Source organism: Cnephaeus nilssonii (assembly GCF_951640355.1).
Source record: "Cnephaeus nilssonii genome assembly, chromosome: 16".
Taxonomy (NCBI): Eukaryota; Metazoa; Chordata; class Mammalia; order Chiroptera; family Vespertilionidae; genus Cnephaeus; species Cnephaeus nilssonii.
Window position 1 is genome coordinate 48,674,839 of NC_137087.1, and position 18,987 is coordinate 48,693,825.

General features: G+C 39.9%; 1 protein-coding gene across 5 annotated transcripts in view; it reads right to left on the reverse strand.

Annotated features, from left to right (window-relative positions):
- Positions 1-18,987, reverse strand: part of SORCS1 (sortilin related VPS10 domain containing receptor 1) — a gene marked incomplete at both ends in the record, with an annotated part of 468,623 nt that overhangs the window by 130,154 nt on the left and 319,482 nt on the right. For all 5 annotated transcript variants that reach the window (XM_079793712.1, XM_079793713.1, XM_079793716.1 and 2 more), the window contains one exon: positions 1,658-1,722. In XM_079793712.1, coding sequence (XP_079649838.1) covers positions 1,658-1,722 — 65 coding nt within the window. The remainder of the gene's footprint in view (positions 1-1,657; positions 1,723-18,987) is intronic.

Consider the following 18,987-nt stretch of genomic DNA (forward strand, 5'->3'; position numbering starts at 1 on the left):
CAGCTCAAGGTCAAGGTGAGAACTTGGCTCTTGATCGCCAGAGCAGTGGGAAGTCAATCAAAGCTCGAAACAGATGACAGGATTGCTTTTACCTTAGGAAAAGGCTGCTCTGGCTATTGGGTAGTAAGAAGTGAACCCTGGGATCCAAGATAACATAATCAGCTGCAGGCGTCTCCACCCCACAGAACTCATTCTGTGCCAGGCACAGGGTGGGGCAGATGCCATGATATACCGCTACCCTGCCTAAATTTAAAAAGGAGGAAGGTGCTGGTCCCTGACCTATCCTCCCATTGATTCTGCCAGAGAATATATTCATTCTCCGAAAGGGAAGCAAAACCTCTAGAGACGCAGAATCTCATGGTGTGTACAGAGTTGCAGAGAACATGTGATTTCTGAAGAGTCTGGGATGCAGGGGTGACCGGTGACTTCTGAGTTGTCAGCTGGTAAAGTGCAGGTATCGCTGCTGTCTTTGTGTTCAGAGAGCTGAAGACAAGTAGACAGGCACAGGGGCCAGTGATGGTGATGCTTTTAAATTGTGAGGGATACTTTTGAGATAGGAAATGTCTCCATAACTAAATTATCACTATCTTGCTCAGTGTTGGACAACCTCTAACAGCCTCATTGCTCGGTGGTAACTGTGGATAGTTCATTCTCTTTCTCTCCTCTACATTTGGGACCTCTTTCTTCCCCTCTTTTCTTTCCTCATCCCTTTCTTCTATGCATGCTTCCTTTCCCTTCGTCCTTTTCACCTTTAGTGCCCAATCTTAGATCTAGTGGTACCCCAGCAACTCTCAGACCTTCAGGAGAACCTCAGGACCAGAAAAGAAGGAAAGGTACACTGTTGTTGTTTGTTAAACTTTCTATGACTTGATTTCCTCATCTGCAAAACAGGAACAACGACCTACAAATTGTGAGGATTCCTTGTGCTAAAGGAGATAAAGTGTTAAATATGATTCTTGGTCCAGGGTAAGTGCTCTGTAAATGTTAGCTATTATAGGACACATTATTGTTAACTTATTTAATTTACAGCGAGGAAGCTAAGGCATAAAGAGTCTAAGTAGATTTTTCAAGGTCACACAATTAGTGAGCAGACTTGATTTTTTCAGACAAGGGTTTAAATTCTTTATTTGCACCTTCCTTTCCTCTCTGTCATGCACCTAAAGCTACAGTCTTCACATCACATGTAGTTCTTCACTGTGGATGGCCTAGCTAGGGCTGCTCTGAGCATCTAAGGTGCAGACTTTGCCCTCCTGCTGCTTATCATGGGGACACACATGATGATTCTTCTCTCCCCTGTGCCCTCTAAATGCTTCGTGTGTCTCCAAACAAGACAGGGAGGCATTGCCTGAACGACATTCGATAAAATAAGGAAACAGGAAAAACCAATCAAAACAAAGCAGCAGCAATCACAATAATAAAACATGGTAGAAATTAGGAATTTTGAATTTTCACATTACTAGGAAAGCAAGACAGCCTGATTGAATGAGAGTTGTCAACAATGATTAAGACAATTCGGAATTACTAAAAGCTGGAAGAGTCCTTGTGTCCCAATGACTTGGATTATTGCCAACGATATTCCTGAACACAGACGTGGTTCGTGGTGGATTGATAAAACTAATTATCTCTGTGAACACCTTGGAAAACTTGATTTACTTACGACCATCCACAGTTCTGGCCTCGAGATGCACAAGATCTGGTTCCTTGTTTGAACCCATCACAGACCTAAAAAAATGAAGAAACATGAAAAGGAACATCAACCTTAGCAACTTCACACATGCCTTAGAGAAGCTCAGCTGAGCCTGCGGACTACTGATGTCCACAGGATTCTAAAACCACCATCCTTGGGTACATCTACCTGTTTACTTGTAAAGTCTGACAGCAAAATTTCCACTTCACATAAAAACAATAATGAAACCTTTCTTCAGTGGAGTCCAGGCTTGACTTTGGCAGAGATACTGTGTGTTATTAGCTCAGGCTTTTCAATAAGTCCTATTGAAAAGACGTGGTCTCCGGCAAAAATCTCTCTGACAGTGTATTAAACTTTCAAGACTTATCAGGCAATGCCAGGCAGGTGATTTTAGCTGCCTGACTTGAACAGGGATTGCATAGCAAAGTGATCTAATTAATTCTCTCATTTGAAATTTGCAAAACTACCTACTGCTATTCTATGAACTATGAAAACAAAACAAAACACATGACCCAACCAATGTGAATGTAATATAGCAAAAGAATAACCATTCTCTTTACTGTTGGACCAATGTTAGGGGGAAATACAGATGTATCACTATGGTATATGCCCGAAACTGTATGTGTAAATGAAATAAAGGCCTATTTAAAATGCCTCAGAGACACATATTATGTAGTGTAATCTTGAAGCGAGCCATATTAAGTAGAAAACAATTATTTTGTTACATAAGTAATACGGGTGATCATACTGTCTCTCTCTCAGACTTCTATACAGGAAGATGAATTAAATGTGGGACCATCTATAATTTGCTCTCATTAGGATCTGCAGAACTTCCATTTAATTTGTTTCATTTCTACATGGAAATAGTCACATGGCTCAAAACTGCACCTCTGCCTGCTCTGAGCCATGCAGCCCAGCCGTCACATCCATGCAGCCCAGCCATCACATCCATGTGAGAACATACAAATGTTACCCATGGACGCAGACAATAGGTGGTGGAGGCCTGGGGGAAGAGGGGGCAGGATGTAAGGGCTCAATGGGAGAAAAAAGGGAATATATATAATACTTTCAACAATAAATATTTTAAAAAATACTCCTCAGAGTTAGGATGCAGGGGGGCCCTACCTGATGGGTCCCATCTCGCTTCTGCTGCCCCATCTCTGGGCACTGCCCATCTCCAGGCACACTGAAAGATTTCCAATCCCCCCGAAGTTCCCACTAGCTTCTCAGCCCTCTGTAAGCCTCAGGAAGTTTGTCTTCAACTTGAAATGCTTTTCTCCAGTGTCACCTAATTATCTTTGACTCTTATTTGAAGACACAACTGAAAGTCATTTCCTTCATTGAATATTTCCCAGTTACACCAGGAAAATCATTCTCCCCCTACCAACAAATATTTCGATATAAATTCTGTAATAGTTTGTTATCATGATTTTTGTGTCCTCCCCCAGATCAAAGCAGCCCTTTCTCCAACTTGCACACCCCACCCCACCCCCACCCCCAACCCCACCCCCAACCCCAACTGAGAGTTAGTGGAGATTTTTTTCTGTATATAGGCTTGAGCTATACTAGTTAAATGTTGAAGGAAAGGAGGGAATAAATGAATGAAGGGATAAAGGAAGGAAGGAAAGAAGGAGAGAAGAAAGGAGGGAGGGAGATTGTATAATGGTCTATGAGCTCTTCAAAAATAAGTAAATTAATCATTGTCCTAAGGACATTCCCAGAACTCTTCTTACTTGAACCCATTTTTCCCAGCTCAACGACTCTGAAACCTAGGTGGCTTAGTCTCTCTTCATCTTAAAATAAAATAAAGTAAGTCTCTTTAAGGCCCTATTATCACTGTCAGTAAGTTTTCTGATTGATAGACGGCCTGAAATTCAGTCTATGCTCAAAACATCAAGTCCTGCTTTCTTCCTCCAGAAAGCAGAAATGTCCTAATAAGGGTTTATAATTTACCCCAGAGACATGGGCACACACTTGTGAATTTCATCACTGGAATCTGAATACAGGCACATGGTGACACTTTCACCCCCATTTCAGTGAAGTTTTGCTGGGACTGCTTCTCCAGGAACAGTGGCCCTCCATGTCCATACTGAAGCATTGACTGGATCCAGAGGTGACCTCTTCTGACAAGGCCATGGTCATCAGCATCAAAAAACAAACAAGCTCCCTGACCACCTTTAAACTAGAAAGCCCAGTGGTTAACTGGGTTTTGCAAATTACAGCTGGGTAGTTACCGGTTGTTCACCTCCCATGTTGCCTGCTCAGAGTTCCTTCCTTGAAATGAGTAGCACCAGTTACTCCCAGAAGACTGGCATCCCGGAAACATGGTGTTGAAACTAGCACACGAACCTATCTGCTTGGCTTATGGTTAGTGTCCATGGGAGGCAAAATGATAACTCTGCGCCCACTTGCATTGTTTCAAGTGCTCATGGCCCCAAATCAATAAAAGCAGCGGTTTCTTAAGATCTTTTGAAGTATGTAAAGGCAGCAGCTGTTGTTTCAAGGGGCTGTCCCTCTTCATTAAGGAAATGAGGCAGGGGCAGCACGGAGGCCTTTGTTTCTCCAGCGTCTGCTGTGCCTAACCGGCTCCCGTACCCTGCTTGAATATTTGTCCATCTGTAATAAAACAACTGCAACAACGAAATAAAACTTTCAAGCCAAACCACCGAGTTTCCAACTATTTTTATTTGATAATGTGCTCACCCATTTTCCTGCAGTCTAGGAGTACCTCCAGGTTATAAAGAATTATTGCTGCTTTTATGTGGAGCACTGGTGAATTCTCAAAAGCGGACACCAAGCCATACTAAATGTCTGCGGAGGTGCTGGTTGTAATGGTCCTGTCATTGACCAGACACCTTACAGAAGCCCATGGGTATACTGAAGAACGTATCATTCTCTAGCCCATTTATACATGTTGGTTAGAACTGCAGTTTGGTGGTTTTCTGTACATTTTAAGACCAAATATTGTACTTGATGATGATAGATAGATAGATGTTTTCTAGGGGCTGGGGGAAGGGAGAAATGGGGAGAGGATGGTAAGTAAAAGGGTACAAACTTTCTATTTTAAAATGAATAAGGTCCGAGTATCTAATGTATAATAACATAGTGACTACAGTTGATAATACTGTGTTTATAGTTGTAGTTTGCTAAGAGTAGAAATTATTGATTCACACTCACACACAAAAAAAGTTAAACATGTGAGGTAATGGATATAATAACTCAATGTACCCTTTCACAATGTACACATTATACACTTTAAATATATAATTCTATTTGCCAATTTTACCTAAATAATGCTAAAAATGATGATAAACCAAAGAAAAACAGCATAAACATACAATTCAATCCAAAATGTTCTCTTCACCTTATTTTCAGAGTGAGATGTCAAGAATGGCTTCAAGCCCTAGCCGGTTTGGCTTAATGGCTAGAGCATCAGCCTGTGGACTGAAGAGTCCCAGCTTCAATTCCGGTCAAGGGCACGTATCTTGGTTGCAGGCGCATGCAGGAGGCAACCAATTGATGTGTCTCTCTCACATCGATATTTCTCTCTGTGTGTCACTTCCCCACCCTTCCACTCTCTCTAAAAATCAATGGAAAAATATCCTTGGGTGAGGATAAAAAAAAAAAAAAAGAATGGCTTAAATTATGTCTAGCTAGTAAGTCTAGCTAGTAATAAGTACAGAGTGTGGGTCACCTTTGCCTGATGCTTGATGCTTCTAGCCTGCCCTGTGCACATGTCCCAGTCATGCTTCATCATGGTTGGCTGGACCTCTTTACATAAATGCTTCTCTGATTTCTCTGGGCTCCAGAAAGGCAGCTGCTCGTTTTTTTTTTTATCAGTAAATTGTCTGTGCTTATCAGAGCATAGAGAAAAAAAAGTTTCCTTGATAAATACATAGGTAACACTTTTACACTGGTCAGTATTTCCTATATATCTGATACATCTGGTGGGCCCTTTATGGAAAGGCCCTTCTCTTCTTTCTCTTTCCCTTTGGTCAGAAAGAACCTCTCCATAAATACGAGAGGAAAAATGTGGTCCTTTCATGATATGAAAAGGCAGCAGGGTGGCTTTATCTTTATATCTTCATATTGCCTGTAGGTCTACTTGAGAGAATAAATTCCCTTCTTGAACTGAATTTCACAGAAGGGAAGTCTGCAGGCCTTTGCATGTACTTGTATCTGTGTCTAGAAAGCCTTCTGACCTTCTTCTGCCTTGTTAACACTTACAGTCATGGCTGAGCTACAGATGCGTGAAGTTGAAAATAGGCTTCCTAGCAGGGGTGCCACTTAAGCTAAGTTGGTTCACTTTTGACACTTCCAGAACCATAGGCGTACATTTGCACAGCATTAATGAGGCCATGTTTCAACTGGTGACTCATCTGTCTATCCCTCTTATTCACAGACAAGCTCAAACCTTTCCGAATTTCCATGTAGGCACCAAGCATGCCATGTATAGATATTCAATACATGTTTACTGAATGTTTTTGGATACGGAAGAAGTGCACAACCAGCCACATCAGCATTTATCACTTTATCTGTGTGTGTGACATTTGGCAAGTCACTTAACGTCTCTGTACTTCGATATTTTTTAACGTATAAAATGAGGCTAAAATACGTTTTCCTAGAATATACATCTTAAAGCACTTAGCAGATTCCTGGCACATAGCAAGGGCTCAGAAATGCATCTGATTTCTTCTCTTCTTTCCCTTTCTTATTCAGGAGACAGATGGAGAATATTAATACTCATTTCAAAATTAAAATTAATGTTGGTAATAAAAGCTTCTTGAGAGATCACGGGTACCCTATTAGCAGAAATGATTAATCATCATAAATCAATAGAGCAAAAAAAAAAAAAAAAAAGTCAACAGCCCAGAGATGAAGTACACGAATAAATAAAAACACTTATGCATTCAGTGAAACTTCTCAATGCCCTACTATGTGACAAGAACAAGAGCTACAGATTCTCTGCCCATAGAGGCCTCAGAACTATGGAAGAGACAATGACCCAATGAGACGGGGCTCTAATATACAAGGTGCTCTTAAAGACATAGGATTGCTGTCCTTTCACTTGCAGAGAGAGACCTGGGGGAGAAGGAAGGAACAGGAAGGCTTTAGAGTAAATGGATTGAATCTTAAAGGAGATGCAATATAGAGGGGGTGGAAGAGCATTGTATTTAGAGATAAACAGAAGGTCAAAAGGTCCTAGGTCAGAGAGAGGATGACCCAGATAGGCATCCACCAGTAAGTCAATAGCGTGAATCTAATGTTTTCAGAGGAGAGTAGTAGAAGATACAATAAAAGGCGAGACAGGGGCCCTGTGTGCACCACGTTTAAGGTTTTGTATTTGATGCAAAAGGCCATGGATGCCACTGAAGAAAGTTAAGTGCTCAAGTTTATAAATAGCTGAAAAGAACCGTGTCCCCATCTATCTATGTATAGTCCTACCTGTCAAAGCAAAGTGTAAGGGGAAGGCCCTTAGGCCATCCTAGATCCAGCTCTGTTGATGAAAACAAGGCAAAGCCAGCCTCCTGTATCTACACTCACAGCATCTTCAGCTGGCATCACACGTAGGAGCCATTTATGAATAAAATCTGAGAATTACCAATGTCAAGAATGCAAATAAAACAGCCCCTCCCTGATCCAGTCCACGGTGATGTCAGCAACGCAATGTCAGCTTTCTGAAATACAATCGCCAAATGCAGCTTTTGTCAACATTTTCTACAGAGAGGGCGAGAAATGTCACTGGTTTATCTTTCTCCTGGCATTTTGTCCGAGTTTATACCGGTTTACTGTAGTGCTCAATAAATGCTGCAGAGCCAAAAATGTCCTAGGAGATAACCGCAGAGCAAGTCTTAAAAATAAACACGGTGATGGGCCAGCACCTGTTTATTGGGGTTGAGATCTGCAGTAAATGGCACAGGAAGGAGTGAGGAGGAATCTGCAGAGGAACAAAGCGGGGGAGGTGGAGACACCTGTCTTCCTCTGTCTTGTTGTAGATGGAGCACTCCTGGTCCCACAGGCCCTCTCCATAAACAACGCCCATTGGCCCTGCCTGCTACAGAGAGAAGAAACAAAGTGCCCACAGGTATTAGCGACTGGACACCCTGACTTCCTCTTCTGTAGTGAAGGGTTTCCCATTCACTGGCCACTTCAGTTAGGCTCTCAAGACAGATCTCATCAGGAGAGTCCAGGCTAACATGGAAACTTTTATTCTTGAGAAAAGCAGCTTAGTCTGAGGTCTCATCTCCTGCCCATTTAAGGGAAATGGGTTCGAAAAAAATACAACACAACCCGAAGGGGACATTTTAACCTTGACCTTAAGCCTAAGAAGCATGCTTTCTTTAATCTGGTCTCCATACTGTCACACTGGTTTCCCAGAAAGAAAGGTAGTTATTATAGACAGACAGACAAATAAAAAGATGCTTAAGTTATTTTAATGCACATGGTGGTTACTGAAAATCAGCATGGCCCACAACTTTAAACTCACTGAATCCTGTATTTTGTTAGCCTTACTCCTAGAATCAGAAGCCTCACTGTTAATTATGTGAGGTCTGCAACAAAGTGCATCAGGGAGAGACAGAAAGAAAGAAAGGAGAGAGAGAGAGAGAGAGAGAGAGAGAGAGAGAGAGAGAGAGAGAGAGAGAGAGAGAGAGAGAGAAAGAAGAGAAGAGAAGAGAAGAGAAGAGAAGAGAAGAGAAGAGAAGAGAAGAGAAGAGAAGAGAAGAGAAGAGAAGAGAAGAGAAGGGAGACCAGGAATGGGGTGTCTGACCCAGAATGAAGGAATATATAATGCTTAGGAAGATTGTGGGAGATAAGGATACTTGCTGCCCAAAGTGCTTGATAGAAATAAAGTTAAAAGTTGGAAGAGCCATACGTAGAAATAGGAAACATGCCTCCCGAGACATCAAAATGACCAGGTCTAAATTGGTCAAGACAAACCATTCTGTGGCCATGCTCCCCTCCCCTCCCCACTCTCCCTTGTCTGCATTTCCTGTTTCCTTCTTATTTCCCTACTTTTATGGCTCCTCCCCTTGTTTGTCTGTTTTTTTCCTGAATACAGATGAGGGGTATCTAGAGAGACACCAGGGAGGATGACAAGACCACCCTCCTGACCCCTGTCTGGAAATAATAGTGTGGACAAGATGCAGAGAAATACATTTAAAATAATCAAAGAGTTTGGGGGTTTGGGGTGGAGGGAAAGAGTAACTCACAATATTTTTAAATAAGGTTTCTTATTATCTTTTTAAACTTCAGTGATATCATACCCTATGTATTTTTAGCAACTTGTTAATTTTAGTCAATAATTTATCTTGGAGACTGTGCCATGCCAGAACATAAAATTAATTAGATAGATCTGTAACTACTTTCTTGCAATCCATTAAATGAAAATACTCAATTTATCTAAATACTGTCTATTGATAAACCCAAAGGGAAAAAAAAATGCATACCCATGGAAAAAGAGTTACTGGAGATACACATTCAAAATTCCTAATGGTAGCCACCTTTGGGAGACTTTAGAATTGGGGGTGATAGTCAAAAGGATCATTATCTTCATCAAGAATTTAAAAACCTTTTACAAGGAAGATGTAGTTATGGATTACTCTTAATATTAGTAAATCTGTATTGTTAATAAAAACAAGACTATTTCTTCAGTCTGGGAAACAAAGTTCAAGAGGAGATGTAATCAATGTGTGCAAATCACAACAGGAAAAAGAGAAGAGTAAAATTTATATGAACAGAAGATCTGGAATTTTCTCAAATCTCAGAATACTTAAAACCCTGACACCATCCTACTAAGACTGCTAGGAGAGCTAAGCAGTTGAAGAGTGTGGCCGTGAAAGACAAAGCTAAGGACACCAGCAAGTGTGTGTTCCTGTTGAGCTTAAATTCAGACAGAGAGGAAGAAGCGATGGTGGTTTTGTTTGGGACCAGAGGGGCCATATTAACAGAGGCAAGGAGCCAAGAGAACCTTTCCACCTCCCTCTTCTTTCCATTTCTGTTAAGGACAATGAACTGCAGAATAGAGGGTAGAGCAAATATGAGTGTAAATTAATAGAAACCTGAGCATTTGACTGTTGGAAACTATCTGACCCAGAGAAATTAAATTCCATAAAAGAATTCCAAGAATGACACTCTCCAATTTTTTGTTTTTGTTTGAACATATCAAGCAAGGGGGAAAAATTAGCAGATGCCCAATACAGGGTGTTAGTTGTAAGCTGTAGAAATATACTAGAGTACGTACATATTAACTTTAGAAAATATTCACAAAATAAAAACAAAAGAGAAGCAAATAAATCAGAAATTGTAAAATTTCCTTCCCGCATTTCAATGAATCATCTTGTGCACCTCCTAGGGTGCTTTTGCAGGTAGGTAACTTGCCATGGAGACAATTGCACTAGACCCGTGGTTGGCAAACTGTGGCTCGTGAGCCACATGTGGCTCTTTGGCCCCTTCAGTGTGGCTCTTCCACAAAATACCATGGCCTGGGCGAGTCTATTTTGAAGAAGTGGCATTAGAAGAAGTTTAAGTTTAAAAAATTTGGCTCTCAAAAGAAATTTCAATCGTTATACTGTTGATATTTGGCTCTGTTGACTAATGAGTTTGCCGACCACTGCTCTAGACTAAAGATGCCTGGGGTAGCCTTGACACTGAACAGCAGCCGGGGAGACAGTGAAACCTCAATGGAATTTGTTAATGAGTGCATGGTATTGACTGAATGCTGACAATGTGCCAGTGACTTTTCTAGGTGCTGAGGGTTTAGCAGTGAATAAAACAGAGCAAGGTCCTGCCCCTCATGTGGCTTATATTTCAATAGAGAAGATAGAGTGTGTATAAATATAAATAATATAAATAGCATAAATATAAATTATATCAAATGGGGACAATATCTCTTAAAAGTTGCATAGTAAAAAATGATAATGTATATGAGCTATAAGGGGGCTTTAACTACATTAAAAATATATATGTTGTGTTTTTCATATGGTGCTGATCTGTGGCTGGTCTATATATTTTAAGTGTGGGACTGATATAATATAGGCCCTGTGAGGCTGTGACCTTGTTGGTGACCTGTTCAGCAATAGTCAACAGCTTCGATAAGGATATTGTGTGCCTAGAAAATTCACACGTGACACAAATTCAGGGAAAAAACAATGGTGAGATAAAAGAAAAGCAGCATTATCTCTGAAAGCAATTTACCTGCTCAAGGGCATACAATTAATAATGATACAATCAGGTTGGAACCTACACTTTCTAACTTTTCTACAGCTCTATGTACCATCTGTAAAACAGGATAATGACAATAAAACTTAATAATAAAATTTGTAAAGAGTATTGGTGAACAATATGAGTTAAGGGTCCTCTCGAGATGAAAAGTCTGCTAGAGATTAACCAGTCCTAACCCCTCACGTCATGATAAAGGAAACCAAATCTTCAGGAGAGCAAATGCCTTGTCCAAGGTCACACCACTCACAGTGTCAAGGATGGAAACACTAATCCAGGTTCCTGACTCACTCCAGTGATCCTTCTCATGGGAAAATCAAAAAAACCAAGAATCCCTTTTCTTTTGACCTCTTTGTATCTCAGGGAAATCATGTTAACTCAGAAATCAATGTGTGTGTCTCACACTAACAAATATGGGATAAATAAATGGGGCAACTTCAGTTATGTTGACCTCCTGCAAGGATTATGTGTTGCCCTGGTGTGAATGTTTGTGTCTCTCCAAAATTCAAATGTTGAAATCTAACCTCCAAGGTAATGGTATTAGGAGGTGGGGGCGCCATTGGGAGGTGATTAGGTTATGAGGGTAAAACCCTGATGAATGGGATTAGTGCTCTTATAAGAGAGGCCAGAGTGATCCCTCACCCCTTCTACCAGGAGAGGACAAAAGGAGAGAACAGCTGACTGAAACCCAGAAAAGGCCTTCATCAGAACCCTACCGTGCTGGCACCCTGATCTCAGACTCCCCACTTCCAGAACAGTGACAGATAAATTTCTGTCCTTTAAATACCATCCAGGCCAGCCAGCATGGCTCAGTGGCTGAGTGTCAACCTATGAACCAGGAAGTCACAGTTTGATTCCTGGTCAGAGCACATGCCTGGGTTGCAGGCTCGATCCCCAGTATGGGGCATGCAGGAGGCAGCGGATCAATGAATTCTCTCTTCCTTGATGTTTCTATCTCTCTCTCCCCCTCTCTCTTTTTCTCAAATAAATAAAAAATAGATTTTTTTAAAAAAGTCATCCAGCCTGTGGTACTTTCTTACAGCAGCCAGAACAGACAGGTGTGTTGGCAATTAGGGTAGCATAGGCCTAGGAACATTAGAGAGTTCCATGTCCTAGTGCTTGGAAACAGGCTGGACATTAAGTTTAGTTTATACCCAAAAATATCTGGGCTTCTAAGCTGGAAGTTGGTTTCTCTATAACTACTTGTAAAATGACTAACAGATTCTGACCCTCCTGAGACACACAGTGTTAGTCTCCACATGGGACTGCCAGGTCACTGGCCCTGGTTTAACCATCCTTGAATAGCTGCTCTATATTTTTTCAGCCTAGTGTAACACAAACATATGATTTATTCCTGGGTATTGGTACTTCTGAAAAAAATACCCTGAGAGGCTATTGCCTACAAACTCTTCAATGGAGAAGGGAAAGTGATCCAGTCAGTAAAGTTTGGAGGGCAGCAAGGACAGAATTGGGTTAGGTGCACAAGGGAATTAAATCCATCTTCACAGCAGAGACAAAAATCCCTGGGCTTTCAAAAGGCAGCTAGTCTCCTTGGTACTTGGCTTATTTACAGAGCACTTGTCGAGTTCTGAGTCCAGGTTTAAAGGGATTTGCAATGGGCAAACAATGAGATGAGATCCTGTGAAAATACTCTGAAGGCCGTGCCAGTTTGCCTTTGAACTCTTGACTGCTTGACCAAGAAAACCAATGTGACGATGAAAAGTACACCTTTTAATGTATCTTTTTAAAAATATATTTTTATTGATTTCAGAGAAGAAGGGAGAGGGAGAGAGAAATAGAAACATCAATGATGAGAGATAATCATTGATCGGCCACTTCTTGCACACCCCACACTGGGGATCAAGCCCAAAACTCGGACATGTGCCCTGGCAGGGAATCAAACTGTGACCTCCTGGTTCATGGGTCAATGCTCAACCACTGAGCAACACCAGCCAGGCTTAATTGACCTTTTTAAGAGAAATTAATACTGTACTATGGGTGTACATTCCTAAAGTTAGAGTTGAAAACCTATCAGAATGATAGAAATGTAAGAGGAGAGGTGGGAGAAGAGGGGGGTTTAAAAAGGAGGGTAAACAGGGGAGGAGAGAGGACAGGGCGGGTGGAGGAAAGAGTGAAAGAGAAGATGAGGAAGAAAATATAGAAGAAAAAGAGAGGTAGATGAAAGGGTTGGAGACATGATGAGGATGACCAAGGGGATAGGAGTAGGAGAAGAAGAAGGAGGAAGAGGAGAAGGAGGAGAGAAGAAATTCCATTTCCTGTGGCTATTCTTCAGTGGCCTCAGTGCCTTCCTGTTTGTTGTTTTCCATAATCCACCTCATTGGGAAATATGCTTGAATGCTTTATTAATATAATTGGCATAATTGATATAAATCACACTTTTTATTTTTTATTTTTTATTTATTTATTTCAGAGAGAAAGGGCAAGGGAGAGATAGATAGAAATATCAATGATGAGAGCAAATAATTGACTGGCTGCCTCCTGCATGCCCCGCATTGGGGATCTAGCCTGCAACCTGGGCATGTGTCCTGACTGGGAATCGAACTATGACCACCTAGTTCATAGGTTGACACTCAACCACTGAGCCATGCTGACTGGGCCCACACTGTTTTTTAAAACTCTAATACTAAAAGCAATATGTCAAACATAATGGAAAGTGTACCAAAGTTTAAAAAAAACAACAATAACAACATTCACACAATCCTTCCATCTAGAAATAACCACCTTTAATGTTTTGTCGTTGATCCTTTAGTACTTTTTCTCTGTGTAGGCATTACTTTTTAAAAAAAAATAATTTTGCATCATACTAATAACATAGCACAGCATAATATACTATGGAAATGCACTGTTTTGCCAGCTGCACAATATTCTATAATTTACTTAAGTCACATTCTGACCATGGGGATTGGTATTGTCTATATATGATACTGTGCTAATTATCTTTGTAGATAAATATTAGCATGTCTCACTGAACTCTCAGTTTTTCAATTGGAAGAATTATTAAAAGAGGGAATTTCATTGGCTTGAAGAGAATGGATATTTGTTTAAGACTCCTCATATATTGTCCAACTGTCTCCCGGAAAGTTTATACAAATTACACTCCTAGGAAAAGCATATAAAACTGTACATTTCCCAAGTTCTCACCAAGGCTAAGCATTATCTTCTCAAAATTTTAATCCATTTGATAGACTAATAAAAGCCATGCCATTTTCCAATTTTTATTTTCTACATGTGAGGTTAAATATTTTTATTTAATTGCCACTTTATTCTTTTATAAACTGCCTGTCCATGTTGTGGGTCCTTATCTCTATAGAGATGGTATCATTCAAGGTTTTCATTTATAAGAATGCTTATCTGTTTAGGATAGTTATCCATTTTCTGTACCATATTTTTCATATATTCGACAATTGGGTCAGTTAGAAACCTAGACTCTTTGTTTAGGGAATTAAAATCACTGTGAAACAACAGAGGTCAGCACCCTTCAATTGGTTTGTTTTGTTTTGAGGGAGCAGAAATACTTGCATTTTTCCTTGGCTAGGACAGAGAAACAGGGAAAGGGAGAAGTTTGTGTGTGTGTGTGTGTGTGTGTGTGTGTGTGTGTGTGTGTGTGTAGAGAGAGATAGAGAGAGAGAGAGAGAGAGAGAGAGAGAGAGAGAGAGAACCTGCACATCACCCTCCTTATGGTGAAGATGCTGTGAGATGCCCAACTAAACAAAGAGGGGGCGGATGCAGAACCACTGGGGGAATCCCCACCTCCGAGACCACTAAAGGGAATGCATCACTGGGAAAATGCATTTACTTCTGAGGTCTTCATCCCAGGTCAGACCCTAAAATATTCCTTTCAAAAGAACTTTATTAGGCAGAGAGTTTTTGCCCTTATTTAACAGGTGACAACTTAATGATGCATTAGTATCTACCAGGAATTATCTAGGTACCAGCTCCAATCAAGGGCAGAGAGATACTTGAGACAAAAAAGAAACAAAACATAATCCAGCATTGGGCTTATTCACCATCTTTTCCAGTCACCTTGTTGATTGAGCAACTACACAATGGTATTAGTAAGTAAGCATCCAAGAGGGGGCAATTATTCCTTAGAGAAGGATCCTATATAATAAAGAGCTAATATGCTAATTAGACCAAACAGCAGAATGACCATCCAGACGACCTTCCGGACCAAGTTGGGGCTGTGAGGGCTGAGGTAGCCAGGGCTGTGAGGGCCGAGGCCCTTGCAGGAATTTCATGCATTGGGCCTCTAGTTCCAATATATAAGAAGTGATTAAAATAGAAAATGTCCATGAGAATGCCACAGTAATAATTGCTACAAGCAAGATCAACTGAAAAATACTAAAATTAGTGGGTAAAATTCATAGCATTAAAGTATCTACCAAAATATTTACTAATTATTGTGGCATTCTTAACATATGTCCACACAATTTTTGATACTCCTCCTGCCAGGATTTGGAGCTTAATTTTCCTTCCCTTGAGTATGAACTTCGAAAAAATAGAGCATGAAACAAAGAAAACAGTAACTGCAGTGGAGAAACCTGGCAGATACCACTTAGGCAAGTGGTCAAGGTGAACATCATCAGCAATGAGATATATTGATGCTTGTACTTCCTGATACGATGTCATAAGAAGTATACATCATTTCTGTGGTATACTTCCTGACAATCTACAACCCTGTAATCATGAAAAAATACTAGCCTAACCCAATTTGAATGTCATTCAACAAAACAACTGACTAGTCAATAATTTTGTAACAACTGTGTATGGTGTCGGGTGGTACTGGAAATATTGGGGAAACACTTTGTAAAGTATATGATTGTCTAACCACTATGCTCTACACCTGAAACTAATCCAAAATGAAATTGAATGTAAACTGTTATTGACAAAAAATAAATGATTAGTGAGCTCCAAAATTATCCAGGTCATCAAAGGTAAGGAAATACTGAAGAACTGCCACAGATTTGAGGATATGTGAGATTGAGGAGATATGATAAATAAATGCAATGTAGGATTCTGGATTGAATCTTGGATTGGAAAATAGGACATTAGTAGAAAATATATGGAAACCCCAGTAAGATTTCCATTTTAGCTGACAGAATATGCTAATGCTATTTTCTTAGTTGTGAATATTGCACCATGATTATATGAGGTGTTAATATTAGGGAAAGTTGAGTGAAGAGATATGGAAACTGTCTTATCTTTGCAATTCTTCTGTAATTCTAAAATTATTTAAAAATAAAAAGTTAAGGGGAAAAAAAACTATGCCAAATCTTGTAAGAATATACTTAATTATAGCAAAGCTACTATAAATACTCAAGTGATCTGTTTTTACTAAATCAGATCACTGTGATGAACTGATGATGTCATTTCATCATGTAAAGCAGATAAACTACTGTAGCATTGCAGGCTGTCATAAGTTCATGATTCACACACTTCAGCGATCACAAAAATAAAGTTATATTATTTCTTTTAAATGATGACTGGAAAATGGCTCATTGCTGAAATGTTCTTAGTGTTTTTTAATTCAGAAGTAGAAAACAATATGGACATGCAGAGTTTTTATTTATTCTAGGGTTTCCCTGGTTATTATAGGAAGAGCCTGATGTAGGCTGACAATATAAATATGGTGGGTAGAGGAACTGTTGAATGTGAGGTCAAGTGTGAGGTTTGTGCTGATGTGGCTCTATGCTATTTCTATTTTGGATTCTACCTCTTGGCTACTGTGTTACTCAGGAAGGCTAACTGCTCATGAGAGACACATGGAAGAAATGGTGTGTTCTCTGGGTTGGTGATGCAGAAGGGATCCCAGGCACATAAATATTCTAACAAGTTTCCTCTTGTCACAATAGAGTCATAAAGTTGCTCTGTTCAGCACATGATAATGGCTTTGTAATTCAATTATGGGTAATATTTGTCCTCTGGGATTTATTTGCCTTAAACTTCAGCCTTCATGTAAATCCCTTTAACATAAATCTCATAAATGCTGTAGCAGGTTCTGTCCCCCATCCCAGGGCACATCTCGCCATGCCTGTGAAAACCCTGACAGCTTTCTCTACGTGATGGAATTGCTGTGTTTGAGGGGTTGCTGTTTTAAGTGCCAGAGCCAACCATAAAAAACAGTGGGACAGGTCCATTTCCTCGGATACTTTCTTTATAGACATATAAATCCTGATGGACAGATAGAAAAAGTTCCAGTTCATCCAGAAGGCTGTTTTCAGCCATTTATCTAGAATTTGGTAGAAGGGATTCCTGCAAGTCATAGGAGGTCGGATGCAATGGTTTCTATGTTCTGTAACAATCATGAGATTCTGATGCACAAACACATCAGGGCCAGTCATCTACCAGTACATAGATTCACTCATCTGATAGGTTTTTGGTGTGTTTTTTTTTTTAAATCTTTCTCAACGTGCTCTGCCTTTCATTCCTGCCCAGTCAAATGAGCCAGTCTTCTGGATCTTTTCTACCATCCTGTCTAGAATTTACAGCCCCACATCTTATTAGTTATCTACTAAGACAATCCTCTCTAACCTAACCCTTGATTTGAAAAATAAATATCTTTGGTTGCCTCACCCTCAATATCCATTCTTCATTTTTCACTCATCATGCAAATATTTATTGTGTACCTATTCCATCAATTCCAAAATGCTCACTTTTTCATTTTAACATCTTTTAAATCATTAGGTATCTTACAATCATTGAAATGATAAAGTTTGTCAGAAAATTTTTGACAAATACATAATAAAATGGTGCACCTTCATTCAATGAAAATTTAAAGTTCATGATATATGGCCTGTGCCAGCCACTGTTCTAAGCACTTACCTATCTTAGCTCTTTGGTAAATTTCTTCTTATCTTTGGCCCATCAAAGGACAAATCCTTTTCCTTAGGAAACATTCCCTAGAGACTTCCCACCACATTATAGATTAATATGAATATATATATATATATATATATATATATATATATATATATATATATTTGTGTGTGTGTGTGTGTACAGCATTTCTCTTCCTTTTCATATCCCCCACTCTTCTTCTGTGTTTCAACATAAGATGTGCTAGTAGTGGTTGACCTTACATATCAGTATTTTTGTTATAGAATACAGGGGGGAGCAAAGGCATGTTTATAATTCTTTGTTTGGAAAATGACAAGTAATACAAATAAATAGTACAATAATTAATAAATAACAAGATAAGAATAAACCCTGTTTCGTGTACTCACAACTGTAAGCCTACTTTTGCCCACCCCTGTACAGAAGGCAGAAGCATGACTCAGAAGAGAAATGTCATCCAAACATAGATAATGTGGCATTTGCAATTTGTCCTCATTTTGGGAGGAAGATATGTGTCATGTTTTAAGTTGTATAGAGAAAATCCTATCAGGTGAGGTAGAAGCATAATTTTGTTTTTGTTTTCATTTGAAAGTTATATGTGGTTGAAAAAGATGTGCACAGGTGCCAAGTTTTCAAGGGGGTAGACTGTGATGCTTCCATGCTGGATCCACTTGGCCGACCTACAACTCCCAAGAGTCTTTGCATGGTTGCAGGTTAGGAGGGGTCAGAAGGAAATGTGGGTGGGATTTAGTATATAGGAGAGAAGCAGCAGCCATTTCACTCTGAAGGTCATTTTGGTTAGAGGTGGTGAGAGGCAGTGCAGAAGTAATGATAGCTTTGAACTTGTCCTTGCTCTTCCCTTCACAATTCAATGTCCCTCTTGGTGACCCCAGATCTTGGCTGCAAACTCACAGAGGGGCAACTATGCAGGGGCAAGATCCTTCCCATATACTTCTGTAGGGGCTCCCTGGAAGTTCCATCTCAAGCTACAAGGCCCTCAAGAGCAAGTTCCCTTAATCTTCCTGGCCAAGAGTTAGCTCTGGAAATTACGCAACGGATGGCAAATTAAATGAGTTGGGTAACAAAAGTTTTCAAATAATTGAGAAGGTATAAAATACAACAGTAAGCTGATTTTCTATCCATTATTCCTGATTCTGGGGCAACAAAGAAAAATAGACATGTACACATTAAAAATTCTCATTGAAAAGAAATTATCAAGTTGAATA